This window comes from Oncorhynchus gorbuscha, unplaced genomic scaffold (assembly GCF_021184085.1).
Source record: "Oncorhynchus gorbuscha isolate QuinsamMale2020 ecotype Even-year unplaced genomic scaffold, OgorEven_v1.0 Un_scaffold_178:::fragment_2:::debris, whole genome shotgun sequence".
In the NCBI taxonomy this organism is placed as follows: domain Eukaryota; kingdom Metazoa; phylum Chordata; class Actinopteri; order Salmoniformes; family Salmonidae; genus Oncorhynchus; species Oncorhynchus gorbuscha.
In genome coordinates this window covers 46,762-62,500 of record NW_025744907.1, presented here as the reverse complement: position 1 = coordinate 62,500, position 15,739 = coordinate 46,762, and the positions used below count along the sequence as shown (strand labels likewise).

The 15,739-nt window shown below is 46.2% G+C and overlaps 1 protein-coding gene across 1 annotated transcript in view; it reads left to right on the top strand.

The window, feature by feature from the left end:
* Positions 1–15,739, top strand: part of LOC124017319 (cytoplasmic dynein 2 heavy chain 1-like) — a gene marked incomplete at its 3' end in the record, with an annotated part of 103,285 nt that overhangs the window by 40,793 nt on the left and 46,753 nt on the right. The window contains exons 38-41 of the mRNA XM_046332573.1: positions 2,000–2,199; positions 6,346–6,477; positions 7,121–7,253; positions 15,456–15,663. Of these exons, the coding sequence (XP_046188529.1) occupies positions 2,000–2,199; positions 6,346–6,477; positions 7,121–7,253; positions 15,456–15,663 (673 nt within the window). The remainder of the gene's footprint in view (positions 1–1,999; positions 2,200–6,345; positions 6,478–7,120; positions 7,254–15,455; positions 15,664–15,739) is intronic.

Genomic DNA, 15,739 nt, shown 5'->3' with positions numbered 1-15,739 from the left:
CAAGTGAAGTAGATAATATACAAAAGTGAAATAAACAAAAATGAACAGTGAACATTACACATACAGAAGTTTCAAAACAATAAAGACATTACAAACGTCATATATATATATATATACAGTGTTGTAACAATGTACAAATTGTTAAAGTACAAAAGGGAAAAGAAATAAGCATAATTATGGGTTACAATGGTGTTTGTTCTTCACTGGTTGCCCTTTTCTCATGGCAACAGGTCACACATGTTGCTGCTGTGATGCACACTGTGGTATTTCACCCAGTTGATATGGGAGTTTATCAAAATCGGGTTTGTTTTCGATTCTTTGGATCTGTGTAATCTGAGGGAAATATGTGTCTCTAATATGGTCATACATTTGGCAGGAGGCTAGGAAGTGCAGCTCAGTTTCCACCTCATTTTGTGGGCAGTGTGCACATAGCCTGTCTTCTCTTGAGAGCCAGGTCTGCCTATGGCGACCTTTCTCAATAGCAAGGCTATGCCCACTGAGTCTATACATAGTTAAAGCTTTCCTTAAAGTTTAGGTCAGTAACAGTGGTCGAGTATCCTGCCACTGTGTACTCTCTGTTTAGGGCCAAATAGCATGCTAGTTTGCTCTGTTTTTTTGTTAATTCTTTCCAATTATCTTTTTGTTTTCTCATGATTTGGTTGGGTCTAATTGTGCTGCTGTCCTGGGGCTCTGTAGGGTGTCTTTGTGTTTGTGAACAGAGCCCCAGAACCAGCTTGCTCAGGGGACTCTTCTCTACGTTCATCTCTCTGTAGGTGATGACTTTGTTATGGAAGGTTTGGGAATTGCTTCCTTTTAGTTGGTTGGGGAATTTAACGGCTCTTTTCTGGATTTTGATAATTAGCGGGTATCTTTTTCCGTAGTGTATTTCTGTACTGTTTTAGTGATTCTCCATTGAAGGTGTAGTCTCAGGTTTTCTGGGTCTCTATGTTTTTGGTTGAACAGGTTTCTCAATTTCTTTCTTAGATTTTTGGATTCTTCATCAAACCATTTGTCATTGTTGTTCATTTTCTTCGGTTTTCTATATGAGATGTTTAGATTTGACAGGGAAGCTGAGAGGTGAAATATACTGTTTAGATTTGATAGGGAAGCTGAGAGGTGAAATATACTGTTTAGATTTGATAGGGAAGCTGAGAGGTGAAATATACTGTTTAGATTTGATAGGGAAGCTGAGAGGTGAAATATACTGTTTAGATTTGATAGGGAAGCTGAGAGGTGAAATATACTGTTTAGATTTGACAGGGAAGCTGAGAGGTGAAATATACTGTTTAGATTTGACAGGGAAGCTGAGAGGTGAAATATACTGTTTAGACTTTCTACACCTTCACTATTACAGTGAAACCTTTTGTCCAGGAAATTGTCTGAAAGGGATTGAATTTGTTGTTGCCTAATTGTTTTTTGGTAGGTTTCCAAACTGCATTCCTTCCATCTATAGCATTTCTTAATGTTACTCAGTTCCTTTGGCTTTGATGCCTCATGATTGAGTATTGCTCTGTTCAAGTAGACTGTGGTTTTGCTGTGGTCTGATAGGGGTGTCAGTGGACTGACTGTGAACGCTCTGAGAGACTCTGGGTTGAGGTCAGTGATAAAGTAGTCTACAGTACTACTGCCAAGAGATGAGCTATAGGTGTATCTACCATAGAAGTCCCCTCGAAGCCTACCGTTGACTATGTACATACCCAGCGTTCGACAGAGCTGCAGGAGTTGTGACCCGTTTTTGTTGGTTATGTTGTCATAGTTGTGGGGGCGTATGGGGGAGGGAATGCTGTCACCTCCAGGTAGGTGTTTGTTCCCCTGTGTGCTGAGGGTGTCAGACATTTAGGTCACCACATATTAGTACATGTCCCTGAGTCTGGAAATGATTGATTTTCCCCCTCCAGGATGGAGAAGTTGTCTTCTTCATTAAAGTCTATCTCTGTCCCCCTCCCTCTCTATCTCGGTGTTACCCCCCCCCCCCTCTCTTTATCTCTCTGTTCCCCAGTCAAGGAGAGTGTTCTGGTGGTGCAGGCGCTGAGGTTGAACACCATGTCCAAGCTGACATTTGCAGACAGCAGCAGGTTTGATGCCTTGGTCCAAGATGTGTTCCCTGGGGTGGGTTTTACTGACGTGGAGGATCGGACCCTCAGCCACGCACTGCAGGCCGTCTACGAGGAGGCACACCTCGTACTCATACCCAGCCAGGTGGGTGACTGTGGCCGTGTGTTTGTGGGGCTCCCCATAAATAATGAACGCTCTGGTCTGGAGTTGTATGAGCTGTTTAGTCAAGAGGATAGAAGAAAGGAGGGAGGGAGGGTTGGATGGATTGAGGGTTGGATGGATTGAGGGTTGGATGGATTGAGGGTTGGATGGATTGAGGGTTGGATGGATTGAGGGTTGGATGGATTGAGGGTTGGATGGATTGAGGGTTGGATGGATTGAGGGTTGGATGGATTGAGGGTTGGATGGATTGAGGGTTGGATGGATTGAGGGTTGGATGGATTGAGGGTTGGATGATTGAGGGTTGGATGGATTGAGGGTTGGATGGATTGAGGGTTGGATGGATTGTGGGTTGGATGGATTGAGGGTTGGATGGATTGAGGGTTGGATGGATTGAGGGTTGGATGGATTGAGGGTTGGATGGATTGAGGGTTGGATGGATTGAGGGTTGGATGGATTGAGGGATGGAGGGTTGGATGGATGGAGGGAGACTTGGATGGATGGATGGATGGATGGAGGGATTGAGGGTTAGATTGATGGTTGGATGGATGGAGGGTTGGAGGGATGGAGGGTTGGAGGGATGGAGGGTTGGAGGGATTGAGGGTTAGATTGATGGAGGGATTTATGGTTGGATGGATGGAGGGTTGGATGGATGGAGGGATCGATGGTTAGATGGATGTAGGGTTGGAGGGATGGATGGAGGGTTGGCTGGATGGAGGGTTGGCTGGATGGAGGGATTGATGGTTAGATGGATGTAGGGTTGGAGGGATGTAGGGTTGGAGGGATGGATGGATTGAGGGTTGGATGGATTGAGGGTTGGAGGGATTGAGGGTTGGATGGATTGAGGGTTGGATGGATTGAGGGTTGGATGGCTTGAGGGTTGGATGGATTGAGGGATGGAGGGTAGGATGGATTGAGGGATGGAGGGTTGGATGGATGGAGGGAGGGTTGGATGGATGGATGGAGGGATTGAGGGTTAGATTGATGGATGGATGGAGGGTTGGATGGATGGAGGGTTGGCTGGATGGAGGGATCGATGGTTAGATGGATGTAGGGTTGGAGGGATGGATGGAGGGTTGGATGGATGGAGGGTTGGCTGGATGGAGGGATTTATGGTTAGATGGATGTAGGGTTGGAGGGATGGAGGGTTGGAGGGATGGATGGAGGGTTGGCTGGATGGAGGGTTGGCTGGATGGAGGGATTGATGGTTAGATGGATGTAGGGTTGGAGGGATGGATGGAGGGTTGGATGGATGGAGGGTTGGCTGGATGGAGGGATTGATGGTTAGATGGATGTAGGGTTGGAGGGATGGAGGGATGGATGGAGGGTTGGCTGGATGGAGGGATTGATGGTTAGATGGATGTAGGGTTGGAGGGATGGAGGGATGGATGGATTGAGGGTTGGATGGATTGAGGGTTGGATGGATTGAGGGATGGATGGATTGAGGGTTGGATGGATTGAGGGTTGGATGGATTGAGGGTTGGAGGGATTGAGGGTTGGATAGATTGAGGGTTGGATGGATTGAGGGTTGGATGGATTGAGGGTTGGATGGATTGAGGGTTGGATGGATTGAGGGTTGGAGGGTTGGATGGATTGAGGGATGGAGGGTTGGATGGATGGAGGGAGGGTTGGATGGATGGATGGATGGAGGGATTGAGGGTTAGATTGATGGAGGGATTGATGGTTGGATGGATGGAGGGTTGGATGGATGGATGGTTGGATGGAGGGTTGGATGGATGGAGGGTTGGCTGGATGGAAGGATTGATGGTTAGATGGATGTAGGGTTGGAGGGATGGATGGAGGGTTGGATGGATGGAGGGTTGGCTGGATGGAGGGATTGATGGTTAGATGGATGTAGGGTTGGAGGGATGGAGGGTTGGCTGGATGGAGGGTTGGTTGGATGGAGGGATTGATGGTTAGATGGATGTAGGGTTGGAGGGATGGATGGAGGGTTGGCTGGATGGAGGGATTGATGGTTAGATGGATGTAGGGTTGGAGGGATGGAGGGATGGATGGAGGGTTGGCTGGATGGAGGGTTGGCTGGATGGAGGGATTGATGGTTAAATGGATGTAGGGTTGGAGGGTTGGAGGGATGGAGGGTTGGAGGGATGGAGGAATGGAGGGATGGAGGGTTGGAGGGATGGATGAAGGGTTGGATGTATGGAGGGTTGGAGGGATGGATGGAGGGTTGGAGGGATGGATGGAGGGATGGAGGGTTGGATTTATGAAGTGATGGAGGGATGGAGGTTTGGAGGGATGGATGAAGGGTTGGATGTATGGAGGGAGGGTTGGATGGATGGAGGGTTGGCTGGATGGAGGGATTGATGGTTAGATGGATGTAGGGTGGAGGGATGGAGGGTTGGAGGGATGGATGGAGGGTTGGCTGGATGGAGGGTTGGCTGGATGGAGGGATTGATGGTTAAATGGATGTAGGGTTGGAGGGTTGGAGGGATGGAGGGATGGAGGAATGGAGGGATGGAGGGTTGGAGGGATGGATGAAGGGTTGGAGGGTTGGATGGATGGAGGGTTGGCTGGATGGAGGGATTTATGGTTAGATGGATGTAGGGTTGGAGGGATGGAGGGTTGGCGGGATGGATGGAGGGTTGGCTGGATGGAGGGTTGGCTGGATGGAGGGATTTATGGTTAGATGGATGTAGGGTTGGAGGGATGGATGGAGGGTTGGATGGATGGAGGGTTGGCTGGATGGAGGGATTGATGGTTAGATGGATGTAGGGTTGGAGGGATGGAGGGTTGGAGGGATGGATGGAGGGTTGGCTGGATGGAGGGTTGGCTGGATGGAGGGATTGATGGTTAGATGGATGTAGGGTTGGAGGGATGGAGGGATGGATGGATTGAGGGTTGGATGGATTGAGGGTTGGATGGATTGAGGGTTGGATGGATTGAGGGTTGGATGGATTGAGGGTTGGAGGGATTGAGGGTTGGATAGATTGAGGGTTGGATGGATTGAGGGTTGGAGGGATTGAGGGTTGGAGGGATTGAGGGTTGGATGGATTGAGGGTTGGATGGATTGAGGGTTGGATGGATTGAGGGTTGGAGGGTTGGATGGATTGAGGGATGGAGGGTTGGATGGATGGAGGGAGGGTTGGATGGATGGATGGATGGATGGATGGATGAGGGTTAGATTGATGGAGGGATTGATGGTTGGATGGATGGAGGGTTGGATGGATGGATGGTTGGATGGAGGGTTGGATGGATGGAGGGTTGGCTGGATGGAGGGATTGATGGTTAGATGGATGTAGGGTTGGAGGGATGGAGGGTTGGCTGGATGGAGGGTTGGTTGGATGGAGGGATTGATGGTTAGATGGATGTAGGGTTGGAGGGATGGATGGAGGGTTGGATGGATGGAGGGTTGGCTGGATGGAGGGATTGATGGTTAGATGGATGTAGGGTTGGAGGGATGGATGGAGGGTTGGCTAGATGGAGGGTTGGCTGGATGGAGGGATTGATGGTTAAATGGATGTAGGGTTGGAGGGTTGGAGGGATGGAGGGTTGGAGGGATGGAGGAATGGAGGGATGGAGGGTTGGAGGGATGGATGAAGGGTTGGAGGGATGGATGGAGGGTTGGAGGGATGGATGGAGGGTTGGATTTATGAAGTGATGGAGGGATGGAGGTTTGGAGGGATGGATGAAGGGTTGGATGTATGGAGGGAGGGTTGGATGGATGGAGGGTTGGCTGGATGGAGGGATTGATGGTTAGATGGATGTAGGGTTGGAGGGATGGAGGGTTGGAGGGATGGATGGAGGGTTGGCTGGATGGAGGGATTGATGGTTAAATGGATGTAGGGTTGGAGGGATGGAGGGTTGGAGGGATGGAGGAATGGAGGGATGGAGGGTTGGAGGGATGGATGAAGGGTTGGATGTATGGAGGGTTGGAGGGATGGATGGAGGGTTGGAGGGATGGATGGAGGGATGGAGGGTTGGATGTATGAAGTGATGGAGGGATGGAGGTTTGGAGGGATGGATGAAGGGTTGGATGTATGGAGGGATGGAAGGTTGGAGGGATGGATGGATGGATGGAGGGTTGGAGGGATGGAGGGTTGGCTGGATGGATGGAGGGATGTTGGATGGATAGAGGGTTGGCTGGATAGATAAAGTTGTTTTTCTCTGTAGATGAAGAAGGCTCTGGAGCTGTGTGAGCAGTTGAGACAGCGTATGGGAGTGGTGATCGTAGGTCCCAGCGGGGCAGGTAAATCTACTCTGTGGAGGATGCTGCGTGCCGCCCTGGGCAGGACAGGCAGGGTGGTGAGTACACACCTGATTAATCATGATAATCACTATCCTTTTATTGTTACACTCCCATGGCTCTGCGCCCTAGTTATCATTAATCATAATCATATTCGTGTTTTATTCATGTGACATTCCAACTACTAATGGAATGTAATTTGAGTGGCCTCAAGAATGGCTCAGCGGTCTAAGGCACTGTATTACAACTGACCGTGATCGGGTTAGATTGATGTAGGGATGGATGGAGGGATGGATGGAGGGTTGGTCGGTTAGGGCAGCGCACAGTTGGCCCAGCGTCATCTGGGTTAGGGGGGGGGGCTTTACATGGCTCATCGCGCTCTAGCGACTCCTTGTGGCAGGCCAGGTGCCTGCAGGCTGACCTCGCTCGTCAGTTGAACAGTGTTTCCTCTGACATATTGGTGCGGCTGGCTTCCGGGTTAAGCGGGCGGGTGTTAAGAAGTGTGGTTTGGTTTATCATGTTTCGGAGGACGCATGACTGGAACTTCGCCTCCCGAGCCTGTTGGGGAGTTGCAGTGATGAGACAAGATCTAAATTGTGGAGAAAAAGTTGGTCAAAAACAATAAAATAATGTCATTAAGATTCAGCCACTGACCACTGATTTTGTCCCTGCCTGTCCTGAATGCTGTTATGTTGTGTTTAGGTGAAGCAGTATACAGTGAACCCTAAAGCCATGCCCCGCCAGCAGCTGCTGGGTCACATAGACATGGACACTAGGGAGTGGACTGACGGGGTGCTCACAAACAGCGCCAGGCAGGTGGTGAGAGAACCACAGGGTAAGAACCACTACCAGGAAACAACCACAACACAACCATAGCCTTATTAGATAGAAGTTGGTGAAAGATAAACAAGAACGTTGAAAGTTGGTTGTAATATCAGTTTAATTCACCAGAAAATAAGGCACATATATTCTGGTTAAACTCAAATACACTAATTGATGAAAAAACATTATTTTGGGGTGGGGGGATAATATAATCTTTGTAAATTATATCATAAATAGTATTGGTTGAGTTGTCACACATGCAGCTAACAAAAATATACCGAAATGTCTGCTCTATTCAAGATTACAACCAAGTAATTGCAGCATTAAGTGGAAGGGCGAGAATGTAAGGAGCTTGTCTGTCGGACCTGCATTAAAGACCAAGATTACAACCAAGTAATTGCAGCATTAAGTGGAAGGGCGAGAATGTAAGGAGCTTGTCTGTCGGACCTGCATTAAAGACCAAGATTACAACCAAGTAATGCAGCATTAAGTGGAAGGGCGAGAATGTAAGGAGCTTGTCTGTCGGACCTGCATTAAAGACCAAGATTACAACCAAGTAATGCAGCATTAAGTGGAAGGGCGAGAATGTAAGGAGCTTGTCTGTCGGACCTGCATTAAAGACCAAGATTACAACCAAGTAATGCAGCATTAAGTGGAAGGGCGAGAATGTAAGGAGCTTGTCTGTCGGACCTGCATTAAAGACCAAGATTACAACCAAGTAATGCAGCATTAAGTGGAAGGGCGAGAATGTAAGGAGCTTGTCTGTCGGACCTGCATTAAAGACCAAGATTACAACCAAGTAATGCAGCATTAAGTGGAAGGGCGAGAATGTAAGGAGCTTGTCTGTCGGACCTGCATTAAAGACCAAGATTACAACCAAGTAATGCAGCATTAAGTGGAAGGGCGAGAATGTAAGGAGCTTGTCTGTCGGAACTGCATTAAAGACCAAGATTACAACCAAGTAATGCAGCATTAAGTGGAAGGGCGAGAATGTAAGGAGCTTGTCTGTCGGACCTGCATTAAAGACCAAGATTACAACCAAGTAATGCAGCATTAAGTGGAAGGGCGAGAATGTAAGGAGCTTGTCTGTCGGACCTGCATTAAAGACCAAGATTACAACCAAGTAATGCAGCATTAAGTGGAAGGGCGAGAATGTAAGGAGCTTGTCTGTCGGACCTGCATTAAAGACCAAGATTACAACCAAGTAATGCAGCATTAAGTGGAAGGGCGAGAATGTAAGGAGCTTGTCTGTCGGACCTGCATTAAAGACCAAGATTACAACCAAGTAATGCAGCATTAAGTGGAAGGGCGAGAATGTAAGGAGCTTGTCTGTCGGACCTGCATTAAAGACCAAGATTACAACCAAGTAATGCAGCATTAAGTGGAAGGGCGAGAATGTAAGGAGCTTGTCTGTCGGACCTGCATTAAAGACCAAGATTACAACCAAGTAATGCAGCATTAAGTGGAAGGGCGAGAATGTAAGGAGCTTGTCTGTCGGACCTGCATTAAAGACCAAGATTACAACCAAGTAATGCAGCATTAAGTGGAAGGGCGAGAATGTAAGGAGCTTGTCTGTCGGACCTGCATTAAAGACCAAGATTGGTTAAAGAAAAACTGTGATGAATAAAAAGTATACCAGTTTAATTTAAGGACCAAAAACTTCCAGCTTACAGCCATACAGACTGCAAAGTAGTTGGGAAGAGATTTTCAATGTACCGATTCCATGGCACATGGTTTATGAGCTGATGCACAGAATGAAGCCGGATCAAAACGTAGTTTAAAAAAATATATTATACAAAATTCTTGCAAACAGTAGAATGTTATGTACTGCACATGGGGAACACAACTATCCCAGCTCTGCAGATTCTGCTGCGAAGAGATACTCATTAGATCATTTGTTTTGGTAGTGTCCATATGAAGCTAGTTTTTGGTCGCAGGTCCAGGAATGGCTGAAGAATTGCAACATTTACCTGGAGCTAACTCTGCAAATAGCACTGCTGGGTGATCTGAAAAGTCACAGTTAATTCATCAGTAATATAATAATATTCTTAGAAAATTGTGTATATATATATTTACACACTACCGTTCAAAAGTTTGGGGTCACTTAGAAATGTCCTTGTTTTCCATGAAAACATACATGAAGTAATAATGGCGCCGAAGAAGGCAGACGTTTTACGTGTCCTCAACCGATTGTGTTTGTTTATTTATGTGTTTTGGAACTCTTTTTTTTTCCCGCTACCGTCTCTTACGACCGATTACTCTCCACGGACTGGCAGAATCCTTTTTCCCTTTAACGAGTCTGACGAGCCCGACGTGAACGGTATACTGCTTTCTCGGGAACAGGCCCAGATCCCCGTCATTTGCGTGAAGAGGAGGCGGAGAAAAAGGGGGCAAAGGGCGGGCCTTCTGAGAATTCTTACAGTGCCTTGCAGAAGTAGTCATCCCCTTGGCTTTTTCCCTATTTTGTTGCATTACAACCTGGTGCAACAATTACCTTCAGAGTCACATAATTAGTCCACCTTTGCGCAATCTAAGTGTCACATGATCTGAGTATACATACAACTGTTCTGAAAGGCCCCAGAGTCTGCAACACCACTAAGCAAGGGGCACCACCAATCAAGCGGCACCATGAAGACCAAGGAGCTCTCCAAACAGGTCAGGGACAAAGTTGTGGAGAAGTAAAGATCGGGTTGGGTTATAAACAAAATATCAGAAACTTTGAACATCCCACGGAGCACCATTTAAATCCATTATTTAAAAAATGGAAGGAATATAGCACCACAAGAAACCTGCCAAGAGAGGGCCGCCCACCAAATCTCACAGACCAGGCAAGGATGGCATTAATCAGAGAGGCAACAAAGAGACCATAGATAACCCTGAAGGAGCTGCAAAGCTCCACAGAGGAGATTGGAGTATCTGTCCGTAGGACCACTTTAAGCCGTACACTCCACAGAGCTGGGCTTTACGGAAGAGTGGCCAGAAGATGTGTAAATAAAAAGATACAAAGCCCCCCCCCAAAAATGTATTTTAATTCCAGGTTATAAGGCAACAAAATAGGAAAAATGCCACAGGGGTGAATACTTTCGAAAGCCACTGTAGGCGATCGAATAAACTCCCACTTCCTTCCATTCTGCTTGCAAACGTGCAATCTTTGGAGAATAAAATCGCTGACATACGCGGAAGATTAAACTACTAACTGGACATTCAAAACGAATATCTTATGCTTCACTGAGTCGTAGCTGAATGACGACACTATCAACATACAGCTGGCTGGTTATACGCTGTACCAGCTGGATAGAACAGCGGTGTCTGGTAAGACAAGGGGCGGTGGACTATGTATTGTTGTAAATAACAGCTGGCTGGTTATACGCTGTACCAGCAGGATAGAACAGCGGTGTCTGGTAAGACAAGGGGCGGTGGACTATGTATTGTTGTAAATAACAGCTGGTGCACGATATCTAAGGAAGTCTCAAGCTGTTGCTCACCTGAGGTAGAGTATCTCATGATAAACTGTAAACCATACTACCTACCTAGAGAGTTTTCATCTGTATTTTTCGTAGCTGTCTACATGGCACCACAGTCAGAGGCTGGCACTAAGACAGCACTGAATGAGCTGTGTTCCGCCATAAGCAAACAAGGAAACGCTCACCCAGAGGCGGCGCGGCTAGTAGCCGGGGACTTTAATCCAGGGAAAATTAAATCAGTTTTACCAAATTTCTATCAGCTTGTTAAATGTGCAACCATATTTAAAAAACTCTGGACCACCTTCACTCCACACGCAGAGACTGATACAAAGCTCTCCCTCGCCCTCCATTTGGCAAATCTGACCATAATTCTATCCTCCTGATTCCTGCTTCCATCAAAAATGAAAGCAGGAAGCTCCAGTGACTCGGTCAATAAAAAAAGTGGTCAGATGAAGTAGATGCTAAGCTACAGGACTGTTTTGCTATCACAGACTGGAATAGTTCCGGGATTCCTCCAATGGCATTGGAGTATGGAATACACCACATCACATGGCCAATGGAGTACACCGCATCAGTCATTGGCTTCATCAATAAGTGCATCGATGACATCGTCCCCACAGTGACTGTACGTACATACTCCAACCAGAAGCCATGGATTACAGGCAACATCCGCACTGAGCTAAAGGCTAGAGCTGCCACTTTCAAGGAGTGGGACTCTAACCCGGAAGCTTATAAGAAATCCCGCTATGCCCTCTGACGAACCACCAAACAGGCAACGCGTCAATACAGGACTAAGATCGATTCGTACTACACTGGCTCTGACTCTCGTTGGATGTGGCAGGGCTTGCAAACCATTACAGAATAGAAAGGGAAGCACAGCCGAGAGCTGCCCAGTTACACGAGCCTACCAGACGAGCTAAACTACTTCTATGCTCGCTTTGGGGCAAATAACACTGAAACATGTATGAGAACACCAGCTGTACCGGAAGACTGTGTGATCACGCTCTCCGCAGCCAATGTGAGTAAGACCTTTAAATAGGTCAACAAGGCCGCAGAGCCAGACCGATTACCAGGACGTGTACTCCGAGCTTGTTCTGGCCACCTGGCAAGTGTCTTCACTGACATTTTCAACCTCTCCCTGTCCGAGTCTATAATACCATTATGTTTTAAGCAGACCACCATAATGCCTGTGCCCAAGAACACTAAGGTAACCTGCCTAAATGACTACCAACCCGTAGCACACGTCTGTAGCCATGAAGTGCTTTGAAAGGCTGGTCATGGCTCACATCAACACCATTATCCCAGAAACCCTACACCCACTCCTATTTACATACCGTTCCAACAGATCCACAGATGATACCATCTCTATTGCACTCCACACTGCCCTTTCCCACCTGGACAAAAGGAACACCTATGTGAGAACGCTTTCCTCAACACAGGGCCCCTCAGCCCCTCCTGTACTCCCTGTTCACTCATGTCTGCACGGCCAGATACGACTTCAACACCGTTATTAATTTTGCCAATGACACAACAGTGACAGCCTGTAGGGAGGAAGTCAGAGACCTGGCGTGGTGCCAGGACAACAACCCCTCCCTCAACGTGATCAAGACAAAGGAGATAATTGTGGACTACAGGAAAAAGAGGAGAGAGCATGCCCCCATTCTCATTGATGGGGCTGCAGTGGAGCAGGTTGAGAGCTTTAAGTTCCTTGGTGTCCACAACACCAACAAACTAACATTGTCCAAACACACCAAGACAGTCGTGAAGAGGGCACGACAAAACCTATTCCCCCTCAGGAGACTGAAAAGATTTGGCATGGGTCCTCAGATCCTCAAAAGGTTCTACAGCTGCGCCATCGAGAGCATCATGACTGGTTGCATCACTGCCTGGTATGGCAATCGCTCGGCTTCTGACTGCAAGGCACTACAGAGGGTAGTGCGAACGGCCCAATACATCACTGGGGCTAAGCTCCCTGCCATTACGGACCTCTATACAAGTCGGTGTCAGAAGGCTCCAGCCACCTTAGTCCTATACTGCTCTCTCTCTGCTACCTCATGGCAAGCGGTACCAGAGCGCCAAGTTTCGGTCCAAGAGACCTCTAAACAGCTTCTACCCCCAAGCCATAAGACTCCTGAACACCTAATCAAATGGCGACCCAGACTATTTACATTTCCCCCCCTCCCTTTTACACCGCTGCTACTCTCTGTTGTTATCCTCTGTTTATCATCTATGCATAGTCACTTTAATAACTCTATCCACATGTACATATTACCTCAACTAACCGGTGCCCCTGCACATTGACTCTGTACCAGTACCCCTCTGTATATAGTCTCGCCATTGTTATTTTACTGCTGCTCTTTAATTACTTGTTACTTTTACTTTTATCCAATTTGTAAGTCGCTCTGGATAAGAGCGTCTGCTAAATGACTTAAATGTAATGTAAATGTATTTCTTATTCTCATCCGTCCGTATTCATTTCTTGATTATTATTATTTTTAAACTGCATTGTTGGTTAGGGACTCGTAAGTAAGCATTTCACTGTAATGTGTGTTGTATTCGGCGCAATCCAATTGATTTAATTTGAAATGTGTTACAAAATGAATAGGAAATATAGTCCATGGTCATGGTCCAATTTGTAAGTCGCTCTGGATAAGAGCGTCTGCTAAATGACTTAAATGTAAATGTAATAGTCAAGATGTTGACAAGGTTATAAATAATGATTTTTATTTGAAATAATAATTGTGTCCTTAAAACTTTTATTTCATCAAATAATCATCCATTTGCAGCAATTACAGCCTTGCAGACATTTGGAGTTCTAGTTGTTAATTTTTTGAGGTAATCTGAAGAGATTTCACCCCATGCTTCCTGAAGCTCCTCCCACCAGTTGGATTGGCTTGATGGGCACTTCTTATGTACCATACGGTCAAGCTGCTCCCACAACAACTCAATAGGGTTGAGATCCGGTGACTGTGCTGGCCACTCCATTATAGACAGAGAGTTCTTGCATAGTTTATATTGTCCTGTTGTAGGAGGAAATTGGCTCCAATTAATCACTGTCCACAGGTTATGGCATAGCGTTGCAAAATGGAGTGATAGCCTTCCTTCTCAAGATCCCTTTTACCCTGAACAAATCTCCCACTTTACCACCACCAAAGCACCCCCAGACCATCACCCCCAGACCATCACATTGCCTCCACCATGCTTGACAGATGGCGTCAAGCACTCCTCCAGCATCTTTAAAAAATAATCTGTGTCTCGCGAATGTTCTTCTTTGTGAACCGAACACCTCAAACGTAGATTCGTCTGTCCATAACACTTTTTCCCAATCTTCCTCTGTCCAGTGTCTGTGTTCTTTTGCCCATCTTAATCTTTTTTTTTTTATTGGCCAGTCTTAGATATGGCTTTTTCTTTGCAACTCTGCCTAGAAGGCCAGCATCCTGGAGTCGCCTCTTCACTGTTGACGTTTAGACTGGTGTTTCGCTGGTACTATTTAATGAAACTGCCAGTTGAGGACTTGTGAGCAGTCTGTTTCTCAAGCTAGAACACTCTAATGTACTTGTCCTCTTGCTAAATTGTGGACCTCCCAGTCTTTCTATTCTGGTTAGGGCCAGTTTGTGCTGTTCTGTGAAGGGAGTAGTACACAGCGTTGATGAGATCTTCAATTTCTTTGCAATTTCTCACTTGGAATAGCCTTAATTTCTCAGAACAAGAATAGACTGACGAGTTTCAGAAGACAGTTCTTTGTTTCTGGCCATTTTGATCCTGTAATCGAACCCACAAATGCTGACGCTCCAGATACTCAACTAGTCTAAAGAAGGCCTGTTTTAATGCTTCTTTAATCCGGACAACAGTTTTCAGCTATGCTAAGATAAATGCAGAAGGGTTTTCTAATGATCATTTAGCCTTTTAAAATTATAAACTTGGATTAGCTAACACAACGTGTCATTGGAACACAGGAGTGATGGTTGCTGATAATGGGCCTCTGTACGCCTATGTAGATATTTCATAAACATCTGCCGTTTCCAGCTACAAAAGTCATTTACAATATATTTCTGATCAATTTGATCTTATGTTAATGTACAAAACATGAGCTTTTCTTTCAAAAACAAGGACATTTCTAAGTGACCCCAAACTTTTGAACTTGTGTGTGTACACAGTTGAAGTTGGAAGTTTACATACACTTATGTTGGAGTCATTAAAACTTGTTTTTCAACCACTCCACACAACTATAGTTTTTGCAAGCTTTAACTGATTTTACCATGATATCAAGCAAAGAGCCACTGAGTTTAAAGGTTGGCCTTGGAATACATCCACAGGTACACCTCCAATTGACTCAAATGATGCCAATTAGCCTATCAGAAGCTTCTATAGCCATGACATCATTTTCAGAAATTTTCCAAGTTGTATAAACGCACAGTCAACTTATTGTATGTAAACTTCTGACCCACTGGAATTGTGATACAGTGAATTATACGTGAAATAATCTATCTGTAAACAATGGTTGTAAAAATGACTTGTGTCATGTACAAAGTAGATGTCCTAACCAACTTGCCAAAACTAGTTTGTTAATAATACATTTGTGGAGTGGTTGAAAAACGAGTTTTAATGACTCCAACCTAAGTGTATGTAAACTTCCCACTTCAACTGTATGGGGCTTGGAAATGATTCAGACAAATGACATTGATGGAAGCTACAGTCTATTTGCAATGTTGAAGGGGAGTGCCCTGATGTTAGCCTTGTGTGTGTTCCAGAGGTGAGCTCGTGGATCATCTGTGACGGGGACATAGACCCAGAGTGGATCGAGTCGTTGAACTCTGTGTTGGATGACAACCGTCTTCTGACCATGCCCAGTGGAGAGAGGATCCAGTTTGGACCCAATGTCAACTTTGTCTTTGAGACCCACGACCTCAGCTGTGCCTCACCAGCCACAATCTCACGCATGGGCATGATTTTTCTCAGGTTTGTGTGTGTGTTTTGTATGTGTGCTCCTTGATCGGTTAACCTCTTCATGTTCTAGTCATGTTCCAACCCCTCT